General features: G+C 31.8%; 2 protein-coding genes across 7 annotated transcripts; one reads left to right on the forward strand and one right to left on the reverse strand.

The window, feature by feature from the left end:
* Positions 1–4227: 4227 nt before the first annotated feature.
* Positions 4228–9396, forward strand: LOC107914238 (isocitrate dehydrogenase [NADP], chloroplastic/mitochondrial). The gene is made up of 15 exons (XM_016843082.2): positions 4228–4559; positions 4671–4714; positions 4795–4904; positions 5938–5975; positions 6117–6194; positions 6496–6549; positions 6627–6728; positions 6831–6919; positions 7046–7149; positions 7280–7348; positions 7430–7545; positions 7826–7860; positions 7957–8099; positions 8421–8543; positions 8963–9396. The coding sequence occupies exons 1-15, from the start codon at positions 4292–4294 to the stop codon at positions 9057–9059; spliced, it is 1470 nt and encodes a 489-aa protein (XP_016698571.1). The 5' UTR covers positions 4228–4291; the 3' UTR covers positions 9060–9396.
* A 2053-nt stretch (positions 9397–11449) lies between these two features.
* Positions 11450–15703, reverse strand: LOC107914239 (peptide deformylase 1B, chloroplastic/mitochondrial). Of its 6 annotated transcripts, none has more exons than XR_001688740.2 (8): positions 15370–15615; positions 15147–15285; positions 14429–14621; positions 13766–13876; positions 12978–13040; positions 12278–12398; positions 12087–12135; positions 11450–11685 (listed from the first exon to the last, which is right to left on the reverse strand). XR_001688740.2 is itself a non-coding variant. In XM_016843084.2 (7 exons), the coding sequence occupies exons 1-6, from the start codon at positions 15584–15586 to the stop codon at positions 12297–12299; spliced, it is 825 nt and encodes a 274-aa protein (XP_016698573.1). In that variant the 5' UTR covers positions 15587–15703; the 3' UTR covers positions 11450–12135; positions 12278–12296. The 6 variants fall into 6 exon arrangements, 4 of the variants coding, with proteins under 4 accessions (XP_016698573.1, XP_016698576.1, XP_016698574.1 ...); XR_001688741.2 differs by lacking the exon at positions 11450–11685 and adding an exon at positions 11695–11984 and having other exon boundaries at positions 15370–15634; XM_016843084.2 differs by having other exon boundaries at positions 11450–12135; positions 15370–15703.
* Positions 15704–23224: the final 7521 nt, after the last annotated feature.

Here is a 23224-nt window from a genome sequence, read left to right on the forward strand (position 1 = left end):
ATTAGTAATTGATTAGTATTTAAAGCCTATAGACTAGATTGTAAGGTTGAAAAAATTAGTGTGGTTAATGTGAGAAAACTAGAAAATAACACTTAGATAAGGAGTGGTCCTTAACTGGTAATTATCCAAGTCCTTATTAGCAAAATTCCATGTTTGAGTTAGTTAATGGAGGGAATGGTTTTCTCACCTTATTTTGCAAAATATTATTTCTCAAAATTCTCTCAAGTTCTCTCTATTTCTTTTGGCATTTTCAACTCAACCCTTTCATTTCTATTAAATCAAATTAAAAGGTAAGATTATTATTATTTTTTAAATCCTTCCTTTTAAATAAGATTTTTCAAGATACAAACTTAATAAATTTCTTTCTCTTTTCTTTGCATTTTCGGCTAGCTTTGGTGGAGCGGAGAAGTTGTTGAACTTTTGATTTCTTAATTCAATCTTTATTTTTCCAATAAGGTGAGTTGTTTTCAAACTTTAATCTATGATGTTTAACCATTGAAAACTATTTTTTTATCCTTATTATTTTCTCATTTTTGAGATTTTTAAGAGTAGTGAGAAAAAGTTTTAATGCAGTGTTTCTATGATGTTCTTAAGTTAGATTTTTGTTAGTTTTAGTTTTAGAGCAGAATGGGAAGATAAAAATTCAAGTTTGGTCTTAGTTTTGATGAGGTTATCTTAAGATTCTATTGTTGAGTGTTTAAGGTGTTTTAGAGATAAGAGTGTTGGTGGATATTTAGTGTTTAGGATTTCCTAATTTTGATTCTAAGGTTAGATTTCAGGTGTGGATAGGTTAGATTAGAGTTCTATCGAGTTTCAAATAGATGCGGTGAATTCTTACTTTATCGAATTGCATCACATAATTAGTTCTAGGTGGATTTTTTGTTTAATTATTTTTTTCTAATCATGTTCATTGTTTTGGTTGATGATTGTAGTGAAAAAAGTTGCAAGTCCTTTAAGGCCAAAAAGAAGGAAAATTTCACCAAGACTAGACGATTTTGGGTTTGTGTTAGCTTAATTCAATTTCATAGTATAGATTCGATTAAGCAATTTAGCTTAAGATTAGTTGATGATGGTATGTTAATGGTTATATGTTTATTGGTAAATGAGTTTTACTATGTCAAGTTTATGCTTACTATTGTGGAGCATTAATGATTAATTTATGTATCCGTATTTGGTTCCATAATTAGTTAATAAGGGCTAAACTCTTAATATGAAACAATGTTGTATTGCTGGAATTTAATTGAAACAATGGAGACTTTAATACTTGAATACATGCTATTAAGCATTAAGGCGTTGCCTACTAATCATGATGTTGAATTGATCCGTTGCTATGTAATATGGACACGATGGAAATTGTTGCTATATGATGATGTTTGACTTTTTAAGATATGATTGCTTGTGGTTTACGTTGATCTCTAGTATGCTTTATTACTTAATTCAGATTTATTGACATCACTAAACTTTTTAATGCTCAGTGTACGGATGTTTGTTCGCTTTGAAAGTACTTTTAAGTTGTGATTGGACTATCCTTGACATCCAAGGCTTGGGTCTCATCTCGATTTTTAAAATTTTAAATGTCACTTTGTTTTTCTTAGTGTATGAGCATTTACTAGGAGTTTTGAAAGATTGATGATATGTGTTGGTTAATAAGTGAATGTCTATGTTGGTCTTAGCGTGTAAAAACATATTTGGTATTATGGTTTGCGTTAATTTGAACTTAAAGAATCAAATTTGATATTGAGTAATATAATTTTATGCATGATATTTTATTTTAGTAGCGAGATTTTAATTAAGCATTTTTTGGATGGAAATTTTTGTGTTTTAGACATAGATTGATATGTTTATTGTGTACATATACTGTTGAGGTCGTTTTGAGCAGTGCCTATAGCACTGCCCACTAGTTTTCACATTGTTCAGCCTTATAACTTGTTATATATGGAGTTGACAATTTTTTGTAACAAAATCGTTTGGTTAAGATATTTGCTGATATTTTGGACGTATGCAAATCCTTCTATGATATTCAAACCTATCATGAAAATATATCTGGAAGACTGATTTGGATTGGATCAAGTAAATTGACTTCCTTAGTTTGAGAAGATTGACTTGGATCGGGTAACTTCGTAAGTCATATTGAAGATATTATTCATGCTGACTATCTTGCTATTTTGATGGGAAGATTTATTGTAATTGATTTTTATTATATATTGAAAGGCTTTTGGATGTAAAAAGGTGTGGAGAATTTTAACACTTATTTTGTTATTTAGAACTTGTTTTTTAGATTGTATTTTGTAAGTAATCAAGTCACTAGGTTTTTATCCTAAGTTTTCAAGGAAAAAACTTAGAGGAGAGTGATCATGATCTTAGGTGCAAAAGTGAGGTCGTTAATCTGGTGAGTATTAGTGCTTGTAATAACTTGTGGTACGAGGTGTTAAAATATTTATTATCTTTTTGGGTAAGGCCTCGCAGATATAAGGAAACTAAACTACGTAAACATATCAAGTGTTTATTGTTTTTCTACTCTATTCTTCACTAGTGTCTGAAGCAGTTAGCATTGCTCATACCACTTCTAGTACTGCTCATAGCACTACTTCTAGTACTGCTCAGTTTTTGCTTGCAATTATCGGTTTTGGAACTAACATATATTCTTGAGGGATGTTCAGACATGTTTAGGTTAATTTTGAAACAAGTTAGAATGACTTGAAATGGTATTTTATGCATTTTTGGGCTCAAATCTCAAGACCGGGAAAGTTAAGTCTTTTTTACATATTGGATGAACAAGTATTAATACTTAATTACCAAATGTCGAGATTTTACCTAAAGTATCGAGATTTGTGCACCAAGTTTCAAGAGCGGACAAACAATTTCAAATTTTATGTTTTAGGGGTTATCAATATTGAGACTTGTACCTCAAGTCTCGAGACTTACTATCCTGGTTTTTATTTTATATTAGGCCTCGAATGTTGTTTTTAAGACTTGTACCTCAAGTCTCGAGACTTACTATCCTGGTTTTTATTTTATATTAGGCCTCGAATGTTGTTCTTAAGCTCGTTTTCGTCGAGTTATTGCTTAATCATCATCAATGATGCATGACATCTTTGAATTTATGTTTAATCATGTTAAATTTAAATTTTTAATCATGCATAATAAATATTTCGTTTTAAATTTGTTTTGTTTAGGTTACTTCGATAACCAATGTGATTTTTATATCCAAATCCGCCACCCGAATCAAGTCTAGAGTGTAACATGAAAATTGACATTTTCCACAAACACAACATACTCCCTTCAATTTTTTCTAAGTCCCTTATAATTTCATTGAAGTCCTTGAATCATAGCCAGAAACTAGTAATTTACCCTACAAGACTATTGAGTACTTGCGATGAGGAATCTGTCTTTGCTGCATCACATTCTCCATAAAAGCCCATTATGTGAAATATTTTAGTACCACCTTCTAATACATCCATGTTTATGTGATTAGATTGTAAAGCCACATCCACTATCTACACAATCCTTAGTCCACCTTTTTGGCCATTACACTCCACTATAAAACAACTTTGCATCCCCCATTTCTTTCCAGGCGAATCAGCCATGGCGTTTTTAAGCTTTGTCTCGCAAAGGAACACAATGTTGGGAACTTGTTATGTAATACTCTACCTATTCATATATTCCGAAGCTTCTTTACAACTATGTCATCGTTCCTTTACTTGCAGGTCTCTTGGTATGGTTGTCACATTCAACATAAATCCCTTGTCCAAATTAACACCTTAAAATCGATTTGTCAATCACTTTTTCACCAACTAATTTGACTAATTAAAGACATTCTTAACCATGACTCGTATTGTTGTGTCCTCTTCTCTTCCTTTTTTTTGCATGATTTAACTTGGCAAATTTCATTGGACTCTACATCCCATAACCATTCATTGACCCAATATTCCAATTGCATTGTCATTTCTTTTAACGAAAACTATCACACCTAGTGATTTGTTATATCCATCTCTATCTTTGATGATATGAATTGATATAGTAATCATCCTATTCGTAATTGTTTTTGCATTTATTATTATTATTATTATTATTTTAGATTTATGATTTGTGAGGTTTTTTAGAATTGAATTTAATGTTTAAACAAAAACAAAATCATATCAACAGGTTCAATTGATGGTCAAATTATTTATTTGATTAAAATTAATCTTTATTAATTAAGTAAGTACTGGTGTAATTTACACAAAATAGAATACGGCAAAACGCTCTCTTTAAAAAGAGAGCCGCGTTTAAACGCACAGTAAAAGAAGAAATGCTAAAGCAGGCTCTCCGTGTCCGACTCGGTGCTAGCTCCTCTTCACCTGCCTCCTCTACCATGTTGTCATCTTCTTCTTCGATTCTCGCCCTCAGAAGCAACAACCCTACCTCTCGTCTTCCTTCTAGATTCTTCAGCAATGGAGTTCTCAACAACCAACTCGTTTTCTCGCCTCGCTTCCCACGCGCCATTTCCCTTCGGTGTTTCGCTTCTTCGAGTGGATTCGATAAAGTTCAAGTTCTAAATCCGATCGTCGAAATGGACGGTACAACAATCTTATTAAAAATCCGCCTAATGTGGACTTTTTGGATTACATTTTCTTCTTGTTCCTTTTTACTATTATTTTTGCTTGATTTTTTTTCTTTTTAATAATTAGGTGATGAAATGACGAGGATTATTTGGAGTTTGATAAAAGACAAAGTATGAATATGAATTTCTTTTCACATTTCCAGAACTATTAATAGCTAGTGGTTAATCAGTGCTTGTTTGTTTAATTGCAGCTTATATTCCCTTATTTGAATTTGGACGTGAAATACTTTGATTTAGGGATATTGAATCGTGATGCGACTGATGACAAAGTTACAGTTGAAAGTGCTGAAGCAGCTCTAAAGTGAGTAGTCTTTTTTACCAGGCTTTTTAGACATGAGCTTTGCCATGTTGTTATAATAATAACTAATGGTTTTTTATGTTGTTATAGTATTAATTTTAGTGTGAATGTCGGGTATGTTCAATTTTTCTTTAAAAAAAATTATTGTATTATGAGAGACCTTGTAGGTTCATATCCTCATACTATATTACGATATGGGACAAATAATCAAATACTGTTGTCAATCACGGATATTTCAAGAAAAGGAAGACAAGATTGGTATTTAGATATTTTGAGGCAATGGATGACAAAATCTTGGGTATGTAGAATACTAGAATTGCATTTTTAACATGACTGATAAATGGTATAATATGTTTTTGTAGAGATTGGGTCTGCATTAAGATAGCATTATCATGTCAAGTGAAAGAGAATTTACAGTAAAATATGGTAATACTAATGATGGTGATTTTGCATTTTGCTGAGTTATACTTATCGGATTGAGTCTGGATTATGGAAGGAGCTTTGCCTGGGGTGAGGTGATCTAAGAGAGAGTTCTTCATAGCTATGTTATTAGGGCTTGGATGTCGGTGTCAAATTGGATAAGTGTTAGACTTAGGTATTTTCATTTTTTTCAAGTTTTCCCATGTATTTAGAGGATTCAGAGCGTCAAATACAGGTGTCAAATACATATGTTAAAGAAAAATGAAGAGTTGAAACAACATAGGCTCAGTGGGTTCTTATTTTAGTATTTGATGGAATATTTATTTATTTTTTATGTCGGGAAGAATAAGATTATCTATCTTTGGAAAGAGGGAACAGTGGAAGGAAATTTTCTAGTATCATGGTTTAGTTGCAAAATAGTACATGTTATGCCTCTCAATCAGTAGATCAAAAACCTTTACTTTCCTTAACCCTTTCTTTCCTTCATATCAAATGGACGCTAAATGTTTTTGCAATGGTTTTAGGAAAATGAAGATTGAAGTTTTCAAGAATGTTATATTTTCTTTATTCACGCCTTGAAACCTGCAGCTGTAAAGAATGTCTTGTTTTCTTTCAGGTATAATGTTGCCATCAAATGTGCCACAATCACTCCTGGTTAGTCATTCTTTTGCTTTTTTATGATTTATGAGTCTTGCAGATTGATGTGTTTCCTTGTATATAAAGCATCTAAGGTGATTTTTTTTTTAATTCTTCAGCTTTTTATCACACTAAAGTTAGGTTATGTTTATTGTGCAGATGAGACGAGAGTAAAAGAATTTGGGCTGAAATCTATGTGGAGAAGTCCTAATGGAACAATTAGAAACATCTTAAACGGTTTGTCTTTCGAAATAATCTCATTGTATTCTCATTTCCGGGATAAATGTTGAATAGTTGGCATCATGCATGAATTGATTTGATTTCCTTTAGTTGTTTAAATAGTATCCTTAAGTTTGAAAGGTTTGTCTTCCATAACCAGTCATTGGTGGATGTGTGCTGAAATAAGATTTTAAATCATCTATCCACTGTATTTAGAACAGATGAATTATGATGCTTAGCTGTAATTCTTCCGCATTTCACTGATGTCTTTTCCTTGTATATTCAGTCCTTTTAATTGAAGGGTTGCTTCTTTTTGTAGGTACCGTCTTTCGTGAACCTATCCTATGCAGGAATATACCAAGAATTGTTCCTGGTAAGGATTTCTTCAGATTGACAATAATCTGAAATATCGTGGAAAGCTACTGTGAACTTTTTCTCCCTGTTATATAGGTTGGAAGAAACCCATATGTATTGGCAGACATGCCTTTGGTGATCAGTATCGTGCCACTGATACAGTGATTACTGGACCAGGAAAGCTCAAGATGGTTTTTGGTGAGCTGATTAACCTACATGCTTGGCATGGTGCCATTGACTTAGTCTAGAAAAATCTTATTTCTTAAGATTGTAACTGTATTGCCTTTTTTCCATCTTTAGTCCCAGAAGGTGGAGACAAGCCAGTGGAGCTTGATGTCTATAACTTTAAAGGACCTGGTGTAGCACTTGCTATGTATAATGTGGACGAGGTTTGTAAAATTTGTGTTCATTTTTCCAATATGAATGTAGTGCATGTGTAGATATATATTTACATGTATAAGTTTGCATCCTTTTGATTGATTAATTAATTTAATTGTCATTTTGTGATTGTTCAGTCAATTCATGCTTTTGCTCAGTCCTCTATGTCATTGGCTTTTTCAAAGAAGTGGCCTCTTTACCTGAGCACAAAAAACACTATTCTGAAGAAGTATGATGGCAGGTGATGTTTTCACTATTCATTTTCCGTTTCCCCTGAATGTCCTACAATATTGGACTCTTTATTCAAGGTTACTCTGATTTTTTATTTGCGGAAGAACTGCTGAATTCTTATCTTACGAAGTTTATTACAGGTTTAAGGACATATTCCAGGAGGTGTATGAACAAAACTGGAAGGACAAGTTTGAAGAAAATTCTATATGGTTTGGTTCTTGCATTCAAGGGAATGTATGCTTAAGTTTTCTGTTTAGATATGTGAAATATTTGATGGATTTTTTGTCTAGGTATGAACATCGACTGATTGATGACATGGTGGCGTATGCCGTAAAAAGTGAAGGGGGATATGTTTGGGCTTGTAAAAATTATGATGGAGATGTCCAAAGTGATCTACTTGCTCAAGGTGCTATTTATGTTGAAAGCTTTTTATCATATATGACAAGCATGCGCACACACGCACACACAAAAAAAATTAAAAGGGATAGTAATAATTTACTTCTATGGATTGTCCATTAATATAATAAATCATACATTTTCTGTTTCTGTTTTTGAAATGCCTACTGATTTAAATGGATATAGTCTTCATGTTAATGAGCTTAATCATTTACAAATCAGCGCTCAAGTTTGAAATTATCTTCTTTTTTTTTTTTTCTGGAGTCTAAACGTATTTTTGCCATATGCAGGATTTGGTTCTTTGGGCCTGATGACTTCTGTGTTGGTTTGTATCAATTGACTTCGTTTCTCATCTTTCTGTATTAACTTCTTCATTTTGGCCATTGAATGATGCAAATCTTTGTAACCACTAATTCCACAGCTGTCATCTGATGGGAAGACACTAGAAGCTGAGGCAGCTCATGGGACTGTAACACGACATTTCAGGCTACATCAAAAGGGACAAGAAACCAGTACAAACAGCATTGCTTCCATATTTGCATGGACAAGAGGGCTGGAGCACAGGTATTTTATATTTCTTATGCTTTCAAGGAAAGTGATTCAGCTTCCTCTTGGAATTTTTTTTTCTGTATTTGTTCCAACTGAACTCCTTGTTTCTTTTCCTTTATTTTACATTAAGGTTTTGGGAAAGAAACATATGAGTGCCTTCAATTGATTTATCCTAGTTTTTGTCTGAGTATTATTATCATTATTTTACATTAAGGTTTTGGGAAAGAAACATATGAGTGCCTTCAATTGATTTATCCTAGTGTTTGTCTAAGTATTATTATCATTATTGGAATTAGTTTTTTTATTTTTTTTAACTTCCATGTAATTCCCATGCAGAGCTAAACTAGATAAAAATGAAATGTTGCTGGACTTTGTTCAGAAGTTAGAGGCTGCTTGCATCGAGACAGTTGAGGCAGGAAAAATGACGAAGGATCTTGCCATTTTAACCCATGGACCCAAGTATGTTACTCTCGTTGTATGATTTTTCCATTGCTGATGTTTCTTATTTGAACTTCTATGTTACTTAGTCTCAGGGTGACTGAGTGTTGAATACGGATATGTGTCCTACACGGGCTTTTTCAATTTTGTTATAAGTTTTCCATGTATTGGGATGATATTTGGAGGGTCATCCCCCATACCCTTGTCCAAATATGCATCTGACATGGGTGTCAAACATGAGTACTCCAAGAAAAATGATGATTTAGAATAATATAGGTGAATTTCATCCCCATAATCTGATCTTTCGTCAGATGGTTCTTCCTTACCTGCACCAACCACCTGATGTATATGTCTTCTTTAAAAAGTTATATGTCTGTTAACATTTAGTGACCCAAAAATAACGTATGACCTTATAGTTAACTCGGTACTTATGAATTCAGGGTAACTAGAGAGTTTTACTTGAACACGGAAGAATTCATTGATGCTGTTGCCGTAAATCTTGACTTGAAGCTTCAGGAACCAGCTCTGTGCAAGTAGACACTTACATTAAGTTGTTCAGGTAATTTCCAACATTTGAAGACATTTTTTATGGCGCATGACAAGGCATAAACCACAAACTGAATGTTGAACCTATTCTTGAAATGCCAAGAGCACTTTGGAATCAATTGGATGTACATTTTTATGAAACTGGTACATTTTGTAGTCTCCAGCTATATGTTAGCTAGAGTCGGGGGTGGCTGTAGGATATAAACATGCATCAATGCATGTTCATTTTTCCTTTAAAAAAGGGTTTTTATATTTGATGTCCTCACTCATGTCAAATAAGTATACTAAATAATAATAAAGAACCCGGATAACATGGGTCTCCTTTTTACATGGATGGTGAAAATTTTGTATCTTTATGCTGTGTAAGCTGTCCTACTTTTGGTCTGTTTGTTATTGTGGATGTCATATGCGCGAGAGACGAGGTATTATAGATTCAGGCTTATATATAATATTGATATTATTTATGTTTATTTAAGTCGGACTCGGTTTAAAATATGAGCTTCAAAGCTCTTATTTGTATGTAGATAAATCAAGCCACTTATGTTCATTGTATATTTGTTGGAAGGCTTGGCTCTTTTTTAGTCGGGCTTAAGTTTTTTTGCCTTTGTCCGTTTTTCGAGTATTTTTGTTTAAATCTTCGCTTGGATGGATAGTTTGGGTCATGAACAAGTTCTACTTAGTAATGGTAACGGGGTAGGGTGTGGCGGATTTTTGTCTGCGCCCATCTCGACCCAAAGCTCTACTCCCGTCCTCTGACTCTGACATTTTAAAAAAAACTCGATTTCAATCTGACCCGAAATTTATTTCAATTTATTGCTTCAAATTAACCAAATCTTTCGTTATATTCTGATTCGACTCCAAAATTTTATTAAAAATTCGATTCTGACCTGACAAATTTTATGTGCTTACTTGATAATATGTTAGTTGCTGTGCTAAAACTGAATCTATTGAGATTTATATCAAAACTTTGGAGCCATTATTTGAGAAAGTACGAACAATAGTGCAGTAGATGAATTTATATAATACGTTTAAAGCTATTTACTTGGGTACAATAGGTGAGTTTATACAATGGCTCCGTGTAAATAGCGCTAGGCAAATACAATATTGATATCTATAAATGGCCACATACGAATCATTTGGTTCGTTTCTACGAGTTTATGCCCCTTTCAAGGATCCAATTTTGCAATTTCAAATTTCAACTAGCACCGCTAACAACCACCACAGAAATCAGGTAGGTACATAAAGTTCCAGTCTTTAAAATCATTTAGGGGATAAATCATAAGTAAATAAATAAGTGTAATTTTGGAAATTTCTTGGGGCAGGTGGATTTACTCTAAACCCAAATACTCGACCCGACAATTTTTAAAAACAAAATTAGCTTCATCTCGCTCCGAACCCGATTTTCAAAAAAAAAATCAAATCCGATTGAATTGGATTGGATCGAAATTTGTCGGTTTCGAGTTTTTTCGGTTAAACAAGTTTTCTTCCTTTCTCATTAGTTCTATTCTTGAATAGGTTTATTCATGCATCAAGAATTGAATTAAATGTTTAAGTGTTGGGTGCTGTTTAGCCATTTTTCGAGCGCAGAAACCATGTTACTTTACTTGGATCAAGTTTTGGTGTAATTGAAGGGCTTGAAATTTAAGATATCATTTCCTAGAGTTTTTTCCAATATAGTTTTGTTTTTTTGTTTTTAAAAGCAATGGAAGATCATTTTAATTTAAGATTTAGGATTTTAAAACTCTTTACTACCGGCTGCGAGAGGCGGAAGACCGGTGGAGGACCAAAGCCTTGGGAATGCATGTTTTATCTGATACCTCTATATTCGTATATTTTAAATATAATATAAAGCTGTAAACTTCAATATAATGCGGGTATAACTGCAACTTCAATCCTTCTCAAACATTATTAATGACTGGTTTAACTTTTTTTTTTTTTAAGAATTGCATTTTAATCGCTCTAAAATGTTAAAAAATTCAATTTAAATCATTTCAATACAAAAATTTCAACCCATTTCATGTTTATTAAATTATTTTAATCTATACTATTATTTAAGCGTTTGATTAAGTTGATATCACGAATCAACCAAGCACCAATTCGATTAAAAAAATTATAAAAATATCTTTTAATAATTAAAATAAATCATATTATTCAATGATACTTTTATCTTTTTATTTTAACAAAAACCAATAAAAATAATTATATACATATAATGAAATTTAAACTCACATTAATTGAATTGGTAAAACCCTAATTTTATCATTAAACGAAAACTTCATTTTGATTTGTTCAATATATTTATATTTTAATATGCACAATTAATGACAATACCATGATAAACAATTATAAATCATTTAGTATTATTGTAAATATGATGTATTTATATGTTTAATTATTTTTTTTAATTTTAATATCCTCCATATTTATGTTTATGTTCGAAATATTTGAATTTTTATATCTTGTCCAAAATTGTACAATGCTTGAGCCCAAAATCGCCAACTATCCTATAGAGTAAGCAGTCGGAGCTCTTAGTTGACCCTTTAGTCAGGTGCCAGGTTTGAGGTGCTGCCAATCACATCTCTCCCCAAAAAGACAAAATCTGAAAGAAGATTACACACTGCAAATATGACGAGGAAAAAACTAATAATACATCAAAATTTATATAAATATGGTTATGATAGGAAAAAAGAATATAATACAATGCCTAAAAATAAATAAAAAAGAACGACGATGTATGGAGACCATTTTTTTTTCCCAATTCTCAATTAACAAGCCAAGAAGAGTAATTTCTTGGTATTTGCTAAATCATTAACTGAACCTAAAAATTCAATGGTTTTCATACTTAAGCTAACAATCTCCATTTGCACTTCAGCTTCAACACCATCATTTTGCTGCGTTACGTAGACTAATAAGCACCTTAACACACAACATACAGTAAAGATTAAAGGTAAGATAAGATGACAACAAACTATGATAGTTTCGACTTTTCATTTTCCTTGAAGTGCTTGTGATCGATACCCGTGTCCATGGTGTGTCCAAATATGAGTGTGAGGATATGATTCTCCAACTACATGTAAATCGTGGGGAAAAAATGAACATACTTGTGTTGGATATATACTCATACTTGAACACTCAGATCAGAGTCCAAGTAACCTAACAACAAAATCTGATCAAAGGTTTTATTATTTTCTGTTTAATATGAAACTTACATGACTGGTGAGAGCAGATTCATGATTTTCCAAAACCAACACCGGCTTTCTTCCTTTTTCGAGTTTCTACCTTTTCAGGGCTGGGGAGTCCAGTCTTATTTTCATATTTCTTTTCTAATTCCTGCAAATTAGATCAGTATCATCCAACAGGTCTCAAAGAAGTTTAATCTTGAAGGTCATGGTTAGATAATATTATGGTATAATTTTATTCCGAGTCTTTATTTTCCTTGCAGTACCAACACCGTATCCAACACATATCAAGGCATAAGTATATGGATATAACTCCTTGACAACCCTCTAAATACATAAAAAAACTTAGAAAGAAATAAATATAGTCAAGTGAACCTCTATCAAACACACTCACATGAATATATAAAAGGTCATACTAAGACAAAAAAGGTGTGAAATCTAATAGTTTATTCTTCATAACATATCTTAAGGGTAACAGAACAACCAATACAATTGAGAAAGGACAGTCTTCAGGGTCATGCTATTTGTTCTACTCTTCATTTTACTTTTAAGTATACGTGTCGACACATAAAACAAAAGGTATGGGATATAACCCTCTAAAACTCCTCTACTAACATTAAAGAACAAAATGAAGAAATGAATGTCTTTGTCAAACACAAACCCTATCAAAGACTCACGTCTAAATCCAAGTAATAAATTTTTTTTTATTAATATAGAAGTTTGTACTAACCTCTAACTGTTTGCAAATGCTGTCAAGAACTTCGTCAGTCATTCTGTCAAAAAACAAAATCCCCTGCAAATGCAAGAGTCATAGTTGGAAAAGGAATTTAGTGATAGTTTAAAAAATAATTCAAAGACAACATGAATACATGAATATTCCAAAATCTTTTTAATACAAATTATTAACAGGTAAAAATTTAGAGCATACTGAAATACTTAAACATGATTATCAAACGGACACCAACTCAGTTTGGAAATGACTAAAAGCCCATTAGTTTTACAAAGTATCAAATATCAATATGAGGATGCTTTAGGCCTTTTTATTTTAATATAAAATATTTTTATAGTGGGATCTGAACCTAGTACACTATAATCTCCAGAGCTTCATTCAACCAAAGCCTTATTTGATTTTTAAATAAATTTTCTTTAAATATACTTTTACACATTAGTTTTTTACCCACATCTAGTATATAGAAAACACCATACGAGAGGGTAAAATACAAGAACATACCGTTACAACATTACCAATACAACAACTACTAGAACTAGGTTTTGATAGGCTTTAACTCTAGGATTTTGAGACAAGGCTTGGCTAGTGTAGAATTTTGGGGGTAAAGGCCGATGTACTCAGAAGTCAGGAACAAACACGAGATAGCAAGAAAGTAATTAACAGCCTTGTCTTAGTTTATGCACATTCTTACCTTATGAACAATATAAAACTAAACAAGATCTATCTCCTTAGACTAGCACTTAACCAATTAAGAACAATATAATCACCAATCACACAAAAGGAAGAACCTGAAGATGGTCAAATTCATGTTGAAAAACCCGTGCGGGAAGCTCTGATAAATCAATTGTAAACCTCGCACCATTAATATCTTGTGCATCAATCTTTACAGATTCTGGCCTCTGAAAGCAGAAAAAAGAAAAGAAATACGAGTAAAGGCAAGTGAGCAAAGAGACAATGTATTATATAGAAGTACATATGATCGGTGTTGTCAATGGTGCACGGCACACTCTAGACCCGACAACTTTTATATTGCCCAAAGTGCAGGGTGCAAAAACAGCACTAGACTGAATGAAATATGGAGCAATACCTATGTCCGTATTTTTTCAATGTGTGTATCTAATATAAATAATAAGGTATAATCATGATAACAAACCTTAAAGAGTGGTCTAATTTACTCACAGAACATGCAATTTTTTTTATTTTGACCAATAAATTCTCTTCCTTATGGTCTCACATAAATTGTTTAATATTCAAATATTAAAAGGCAAAGAGTATTAAAGATTTTGCTCATTGCCTAACCAAAAAACCAGACCTAGGCGCACCAGGCATGCACCTAATCAAACATACCTCTGAAAGGGTCTGAGGCACTTCTGCTGTTTGGCGCTAAGGCCTTGACAATAATGCATATGCAATGAAACAACAGAGTAAACAGAAGCAGGTGCTGCAAGTACCTGAACATCAGCATAGATTCTTGGAAAAGATAAGCAACCTTCATTAAACAGCACCATCTTCTTTGAATATTTCGCAACTCTCGGATTTACAAGAACGATTTCTTGCCCTTCACCTCGCTCGCCAACGGGATTAAACACCATCAGTTGGACATTAATTCCTACTTGTGGAGCTGAGAGACCAATGCCATCAGTTCTGTTACAACAAATGAAAGCCAACCAATTTTCACATTAAAATTGCATGAATTCTTTAAACACCTAAGTTTTACATTTTTCCGACTATAAAGATCAACGCGCTAAAACCCTTATATTGCCTCCACTGCAAGCCACCAAAAATGTTTGCTTGAGTGAAATAAATAAATATATGTAGGTTGAGATATATAATTATGATAAACAACTCTAAAGAGTGATGCCTTTCTTATCGGTGAATGTGTATATCTAATCAAAAAACTAAAAGTAAGAAGAAAACAATTAAATAGAATTTAAATGAGACGACTTTATTTTAAAATTTACAAAATTAAAAAAAAAATGCCCGAGCGCATTGTGCATTTGTTGCAACAGCAACGGTTGAAGGAGGTAGATTTGAGTACCCTTAAACATGTATTAAGCTCCTATTTAAGGATTTGGGATTTTAGATTTGGATTAGTCATTATTGTTGCTAATAATTACAAGTAATAGCCAAAAGAAAATAAATAAATAAATAAATAAATAAAAATCTTACTTGTACATAACGTCGAACATCTCATCGACAAGTTTCTTCAAATTCTCATCAAAAGTGTCTATTCGTTTATTTCTCTTCCGCAATATGGGGTCCGGATACTCCACTATTTTCAGCGGCGGCTCAAACTGGAGATCCTCCGCTTCGAAACAAAACAAAACAAAATATGTAACTTTAGAAGCGTAAATTACAAAGAAAACCCGGTTCTTATCGACGCTTTACTTACCGGAAGCCATTTTGTGGTCTTTGGAAGAGAAACCTCGCTTGGCTTGTGCGTGGACCGGAGTTAGAAGAGGATTGGTTTGGTTTACCGAGGAAGTGAACCGAGCAGGTGAAGTGAAAATGTTGAACCGGTGAAGGAAGGCGGTGGGGTGGTGCAGAATGGGAAGGATAACGCGTGTTAGAGACGGAGAGTGGAGGTGGAGCCAACTCGCGCAAGCCATTGAACTAAGATTTTCGGAAAAAGATCACTGTCGTAGAACTAAAAACCTTTTGTGTGAGTATGTTCCGAAACATTTTGGATTTTTTGCGTTTTACTCCTTCTGAATTTTCTTTTTCCTGATTTTTGAACTTAGACATAGGTTATTATACTAATAAAAAAAAAGGTAAACTGCACCATTGGTCACTAAACAATGGGTAAGTTTTCATTTTGATCACTTAACTAAAAAAGTTACAACTTGGTCATCAAACTATTCAAAAATTTTCATTTGAGTCACCTAGTTGTTAAAATAAATATTATATGGTTTTCTCTATTCACACGGTCTACACCAATTGAGAGCTCTCTCACCTCTTCTTTTCTACAGTTCAATTTTTTTCATGAATCAACTTAAGACATCACAAATTTGTAAACCAAAATTCAAACAACTTTTTTCTTTCGACACTAACCATTAGATTGACTTGGATCTATGGTATGCTCTTCTACTTGTCAATGGGTATTGATCATCGAATTATCACTTGGAGCTCGCTGGCGAAACTTATTCTAAAAAAAACACTTAACAACTCAGTGACTAAAATGAAAATTCTCGAATAGTTCAATGACCAAATTGTAACTTTTTTAGTTATGTAACTAAAACGAAAACTTCCGGTAGTTTACCCAATAAAAAATCATGTATAATATTAATTGATAAAAATATCAACATTGTGATTAATTATCTTTAATTAGTCACTGTTCAAAAAGAATAGAGATTAATCTGCTTTATTTTCTAAAGAGACTAATTTAGTCAATATAAAAATTGAAAAAGGCGAGGGACCACCTTTTAATTATTTCTTTAACTTCCTAAATGCTTTTTTGTGTGAAACTGAAATTTTCAGCTATGTGAGGCAGGTGCTTTCTCTCTCTGGTTTAATTTAGTGTCGTTAAAAAAGTTCTAACTTTTTTTTACTTTAATTTGATATTATTTTATTGTATTTATCCAAAAATCAATATGCAAAATGAGAATAAAAATCTCGTACAAATAAAGCTTAAGAAAGCCATATATTCAAATACACTAAACGGAGAATGCAATCGAGAACTTCGATCTCATACAGACAAAGCCCTGAAAAATTTTATTACCGAGAAAAAGAGACCACGGCTTGTTAACATAGCTGCTCTTAACTATAAAGAAAGATAGAGTCTTTATACAGTTTCTTGCTCTTGTGGCAGTAAAAACAATGACTTGAACAATAGATGCAATGAAATTCCAAACAAAATCGAACTTTCAAAAATTTAACAAACCATAAATCACAAGAAATTAAAAAAAAAAAATTTGAATCACCACGTGACAAAATGGTCCAAACTTTGTGCTAGTAAAAACTTCCTATTCTTAAGACTTACCCTTCATTGGCTCAGAAATTTGATTGGAATTCAACATGAATTCTGAAATGTTATCATTAACTATTTTTATTAAACTATCACACCCTAGCACTTTGGGAAGAAAACAACAAAAAGAAATTATTAAGGTAAATTACTTAACTCATCATCCAAATTTTAGGGCACTTTTATTTTGGTCACTCAAAAAGATTTTTCCAATTCCGTCACTTAATTTTTAAGGCACTTTCATTTTAGTTACCCAAACATTAAATTATTAACCGCTAATTGTACACGCCAAACTATGTTCATATCTTGTTTACACTTTTATTTTGGTCATCATTTTTTTTTAAGTCTTGATCCGAGTAAAAAAAATGATTAAAGTGAAAAAGTGGTAGAAACTAAAATAATACATTAAAATTTTGTCAATCTATATTTGTTTATCCCATTGCCAAGAATTCTAAATTTATTTTTTTTTCAATCTAAAAATTTTAAAATTCAATGCATCAAAATTAATTAAATAAATTGTTGAATTTTTTATCTCTTAATAATGTCAATCAATCTGTTACTATAATATTGAAAATAATTAATTTTATTAATGTATTTTTCTTCCAAATTTTAAAAGTTTATTTTATGTTTTCAAATTATCCTAAATGAAATCATCTCAAATAACTCATATTTGATAATTATTTACAATATTTAAATTTCTTTTGATTATATAATCTCGAATCTTCCATATTAACCCCAAAACAAAGAAAAATCCTTACAATTAATTAAATTAATTACTCATTCTTCCTTTGTGTAAAAAAATGATGAAAATAATTCTGGATTTTGTTTGGCATGTAAGATAAAATTAATTAATTAAATTAATCACAATGATTTTTTCTTCTTTTTTTTACTTTTAACTTAGCATGGAAGATTTAAGATTATATAATAAAAAATTGAGTTTTGTAGAAAATTATTAAATGAGTTATTTAATTTGATTTTAAATTGGAAACATAAAATAAAATTTTAAATTTTAGAAGGAGATCAAATTAATTAATTCCAACATTTTAGTAAAAAAATCACTATCAAGGGATAAAATTTTTTTTAACAATTTATTTAGTTGGTTTTGATGTTTTGAAATTTAAAATTTCAATATTTAAGAAAAATTTAAAACTTTGGGCAAGTGGTAAACAAGTACAATATGACAATTTTAAAAAAAATTAGATTTATATTTTGAAATTTTTAAAATTTGAACTAAAATTTGGTATCCGAGTTAAGTTTTATCTTTGCCTTGTCCGGTTTTAAAATTTTGTAAAATTCTCGAAATAACAATGCTATGTTTTTTTTTTGAATTATTTTTAAACATTTTTTGAGAATTTTTATTCCAAACTTTTGTGCAAAATCGTTAGATTTTATTAAAGTGAAATTTCTAAAATTAATTATGTTATAAATAATTTAGTGAAAAATTTTAGAAATTTGTTGTTATTAGTTACATACATTTTTTTAGGTGCATAAAAATTTTAGACTTATTGCATGAGGTATTTAGTAATAAAACTTTAGAATATATGTCTAGAGATCCAAATAATTTTATTTGATTAGAAAATTAGCCACAACAACTTTAATTAAATGAAATTATTTATTGTCGTAAAGATCTTATAAGGTTTATAGACAATAGATGTTACATAATGACTTAGCAACAATCATGAATAAAGTTTAAGGTTTAATTAAATTAAATTATTTATTGTAGTAAAGATCTTATAAGGTTTATAGACAATAGATGTTACATAATGGCTTAGCAACAGTCTTGAATAAAGTTTAAGGATTAATATCTAGTTAAGTGGTTTTCTTAATTTTATTTAGTTAAAGACTAGTCATAGCATCTCTAGTTAAATAAAATTATTAAAGTTAAAAATCACATAGAGAAAGCATATGTATTAAATTCCATTGCATAATAGATAAAATTATTAGATGACTTTTTATGAGTTATAAAAATGAATCTAATAAGTTTTTTTATCAAAAAGGATAGTAAATAATTCTATCATAAACTGGATCCAATTGAATTAAAAATTCAGCCCACATGCATTGTTATGACACTAGATTCATTATTTACATAATTTGCATTGGTAAATTATAATTTATGTTTGCCTCAAATTTTTGTTAAGCATGTATGTTCATTTATTTTGCAGTTTTACAACCTGTAAATATGTATGATAATAGAGTAGATATCCCTAAATTAACTAGTGAGAACTTTAAGTTCTAAAAGGAGAGTATTATTCTCCACTTGGGGTACTTGGATATTGACTATGCCATAAGAAAATCCAAGCCACATATTACTGAAACCAATACTCAGGTTGATATTGCTCTGTATGAAAAATAGGAGCGATCTAATTGCTTAAGTATCATGTTCATAAAGAGTAAGGTTCCTGCTAATGTTCGTGACTCAATTGAGCATTATGAAATATGTTCGTGACTCAATTGAGCATTATGAGAATGTCCAAGAATTATTAACAACTATTGAAAAATAGTTTAAAACTTCTTAAAAATCATTAGCCAGCACCCTAATCATGAAGTTCACATCAATGAAGCTCACTATCGTGAAAGGTGCACGTGATCACATCAACAAGATGAGAGATTTAGCAGCTCAATTGAGAGCACTTGAGGATGAAATGTTTGAATCTTTCTTGGTGCACTTTATATTGAATACTCTTCCACCTCAGTATGGGTCATTTAAGATATCTTATAACACACATAAGGATAAGTGGTCTATTGATGAGCTTTTGACCATGTGTGATCAAGAAAAGGCTAGACTCATACTAAAGATACTAACGGTTACTCAAAGAAAGAAGACAACCTAAGCCAAGCAAAAGGGGAAGGCCAAAATGTAACCCCAAGTTGACATAAAGAACTAGTCCAAGTGTTTTTTCTATAAAAAGAAGGTACACTTAAAGAAGGACTATGTCAAGTTTAAGAGCTAGCTTGAAAAGAAAATTAAATCAATCTTACTTGTTTGCTTTGAGTCAAATATGATTGATGTTAGTTATAACACATGATGGATTGATTTTGGTTCTACAATCCATATCTTCACTTCCTTATAGGGATTAAGAAACTTGAGGGAACCAGTAGGAGCTAAGTGACACATCTATTTAGGAAATAAGATGAAGTCACATGTGGAAGAAATTGGAACATGCAAATTAGTGCTTAGGAGTGATTTTGTTTTAATTATAGAAAAGACTTTTTATATACCCAGTTTTTTATAGAAATTTAGTTTCTATTTCAAGACTTACACCCTTTGGGTATTGTTTTAGTTTTTCAAACACTGGTTTCAGTTTATTTTATAAATTTGAGCTTGTTGGAAATAGTGTTTTATCTTATGGTCTTTATTCTCTTAATTTGTAAATTAATGCCACTTACAATGTTATGCACATTCAAACTGGCATTAAACGTTGTGTTATAAATGAAGATTCCTCTATTTTATGGCAACGGAGTTTAGGACACATCTCCATTGAAAAGATTAATATATTAATAATGATGGGGTACTCAATACTTTAGATTTTACTGATTTCAATACTTGTATAGATTGCATTAAGGGCAAGCAGACTAACAAATCAAAGAAAGGTGCCAAGAGGAGTTCGACCATATTGGAAACTATCCATTTTGATATATGTTTTCCAAATATGGATGTGTAAGGTTAGAAATACTTCATCACTTTCATAGACGATTACTCATTATATATGTATCTTTACATGCTTCATCACAAGAGCGAAACATTAAAATCCTTTAAAGTTTTCAAGGCCAAAGTAGAGAAACAATGTGGTAAGCAAATCAAGATTATGAGAATCGATAGAGGTGGTGAGTATTATGGTAGATACAATAAGGATAGACAAACACCTGGTCCATTTGTAAAGTTTCTTCAAGATAACGGTATAGTTGGCCAATATACCATGCCAGGCTCACCTGATCAGAATGGTGTTGCGGAAAGAAGAAATCGAACTTTAATGGACATGGTGCGAAGTATGCTTAATAGCTCTAAGTTGCCTAAGTCCTTATGGGTTGAAGCTCTCGAAACGACTGTGTATATGTTAAATCGAGTTCCAACCAAGGCTGTCTCAAAGATACCTTTTAAGTTGTTCAAAGGTTGGAAGCTGAGTTTGCAATATATACGCATATGGGGATGTCTGCCTGAAGCAACAGTTTATAACCCACAAGAAAAGAAACTAGATCCAAGGAACATTAGTGGGTATTTCATTAGATATGCCGAAAGGTCCAAAGGTTACAGATTCTATTATCCATATTATAGCACTAGAATTATGGAATCGAGAAATGTAAATTTTCTTAAAAATAACTCAATTAGTGAGAGTGATCAATCTCGAGACACGATTCTCGTAGGTCAAACTTTCCACTTTAGGTGAGAGATTGATTATCATTCATAACACCCCTCAAGCTTAACGGGGTGTTGAACAATCAATCAATGAAAATTCACAAGCTACTGAAAACACTCCAGTAGATCAAGCTGATCAAGAAAATTTGAAAATTATTGAACAATTAGTTGAATAACATGATCCATAAGAAAATGTTGGTTCAACATTGAAGAGATCTACTAGAGAAAGGAAACCAACAATTTCTAGTGACTATTTGTATATATACAAGAGTCTGACTATAATATTGGAGTTGAGAATGATCTTGAGTCATTTTCACAAGCCATGAGTTGCAAAGAGTCAGAATTTTGGTACAATGCTATGAATGAATAGATGAATTCCATGAAAAGTAATGATGTTTGGGATCTTATGTCGTTGTCTGAAGGTGTAAAAAACATTGGATGTAAATGGGTCTTCAAAATAAAAAGAGACTCAATGGGCAAAATAGAAAGATATAAAGTTAAACTCATTGCAAAAGGATTCACTCACTGAGAAAGAATCGATTATATTGAAACTTTTAGTCGTATATCTAAGAAAGATTTCTTGCGCATTGTGTTAGCATCAATAGCTCATTTTGACTTTAAGTTGCAACAAATGGATGTGAAAATCGCTTTTCTCAATGTTGACCTAGAAGAAGAGGTATACATAAAAAAAACTTGAAGGATTATCCTATAGTGATGGTGAACACTTAGTATGCAAGCTAAAAAAGTTCATATATAAATTGAAACAAGCCTCCCAATAGTGATATTTAAAATTCCATAAAGTTATCTCTTCGCTTGGTTTTGTCAAGAATATCATGGATCAGGATATACCAGAAGGTCAGTGGGAGTAAAATTTGTTTCCTTATTCTATATGTGGATGACATTTTACTTGCAAAAAATGCCAGGGGTATGCTACATGAAGTGAAACAATTTCTTTCTAAAAATTGTGATATGAAAGATATGGGTGATGCGTCTCATGTCATTGGCATTAAGATTCATTGTGATAGACATCGCGGTATCTTAGGTCTATCTCAAGAAACCTATATTAACAAAGTTTTAGAAAGATTTTAGATAAAAGATTATTCATCGAGTATTGCTCCTATAGTGAAGGGTGATAAGTTCAATCTGAACTAGTGCTCGAAGAATGAAATTGAGAGGGATCAAATGAAAAACATTCCATATGCTTCTGTTGTTGGAAGCCTGATGTATGTTCAAGTCTGCATAAGACCTGACATTGCATTTACAATTGGAATGTTGGGAAGATATTAGAGTAATCTAGGTATTGACCACTAGAAAGTTGCAAAGAAATTTTTGAGATATCTTAAAGGGACAAATGACTACATGCTTACGTACAAACGATCAGACAATTTGGAGGTGATTGGCTACTCCGATTCAGACTTTATTGGTTGTGTTTATTCACGAAAATCAACATCAGATTGCATATTTATGTTTGCTAGCGGAGCTATATCTTGGAGGAGCGTTAAGCAAACCTTAATCGCTACATCCACTATGGTGGCTAAGTCGTTTCATATTTTGAGGCTACCTCACAAGGAGTATGGTTGAAGAGTTTTCTTTTTGGGCTTACACTTATAGATTCGATTTCTAGGTTGTTGATGGTATATTGTGACAATTCAATTGTTGTCTTTATGGCTAAGAACAACAAAAGTGGAAGTCGAAGTAAACATATCGATATTAAGTATCTAGCTATAACGGAACGTGTTAAAGAAAAGAAAGTGATCATTGAGCACATTAACACTGAGTAGATGTTAGTTGATCCTTTGACTAAAGGCATGTCACCACACAAATTTAAGGATCATGTTGTCACTATGAGACTTGTTTCCACCTTGTAAATTATCGTTATAAGAACGATTATAAAGAAATTAAGTTTGATGTTTCTGATATTTTGTGTACACA

Source organism: Gossypium hirsutum, chromosome D10, assembly GCF_007990345.1.
Source record: "Gossypium hirsutum isolate 1008001.06 chromosome D10, Gossypium_hirsutum_v2.1, whole genome shotgun sequence".
Classification (NCBI taxonomy): domain Eukaryota; kingdom Viridiplantae; phylum Streptophyta; class Magnoliopsida; order Malvales; family Malvaceae; genus Gossypium; species Gossypium hirsutum.

Bases quoted from the DNA above. Each gene is read 5' to 3' on its own strand.
- LOC107914238 (XM_016843082.2), top strand. From the start codon at position 4,292: ATGCTAAAGCAGGCTCTCCGTGTCCGACTCGGTGCTAGCTCCTCTTCA. The intron at 7,349-7,429 runs GTTTGGTTCTTG...TTTTTTGTCTAG, and splicing joins TTTGAAGAAAATTCTATATG to GTATGAACATCGACTGATTG. The intron at 7,861-7,956 runs GTTTGTATCAAT...CTAATTCCACAG, and splicing joins GCCTGATGACTTCTGTGTTG to CTGTCATCTGATGGGAAGAC.
- LOC107914239 (XM_016843084.2), bottom strand. From the start codon at position 15,586: ATGGCTTGCGCGAGTTGGCTCCACCTCCACTCTCCGTCTCTAACACGC. The intron at 15,286-15,369 runs GTAAGTAAAGCG...TTTGTTTCGAAG, and splicing joins AGACCACAAAATGGCTTCCG to CGGAGGATCTCCAGTTTGAG. The intron at 13,041-13,765 runs GTTCTTCCTTTT...TTGCATTTGCAG, and splicing joins ATGAATTTGACCATCTTCAG to GGGATTTTGTTTTTTGACAG.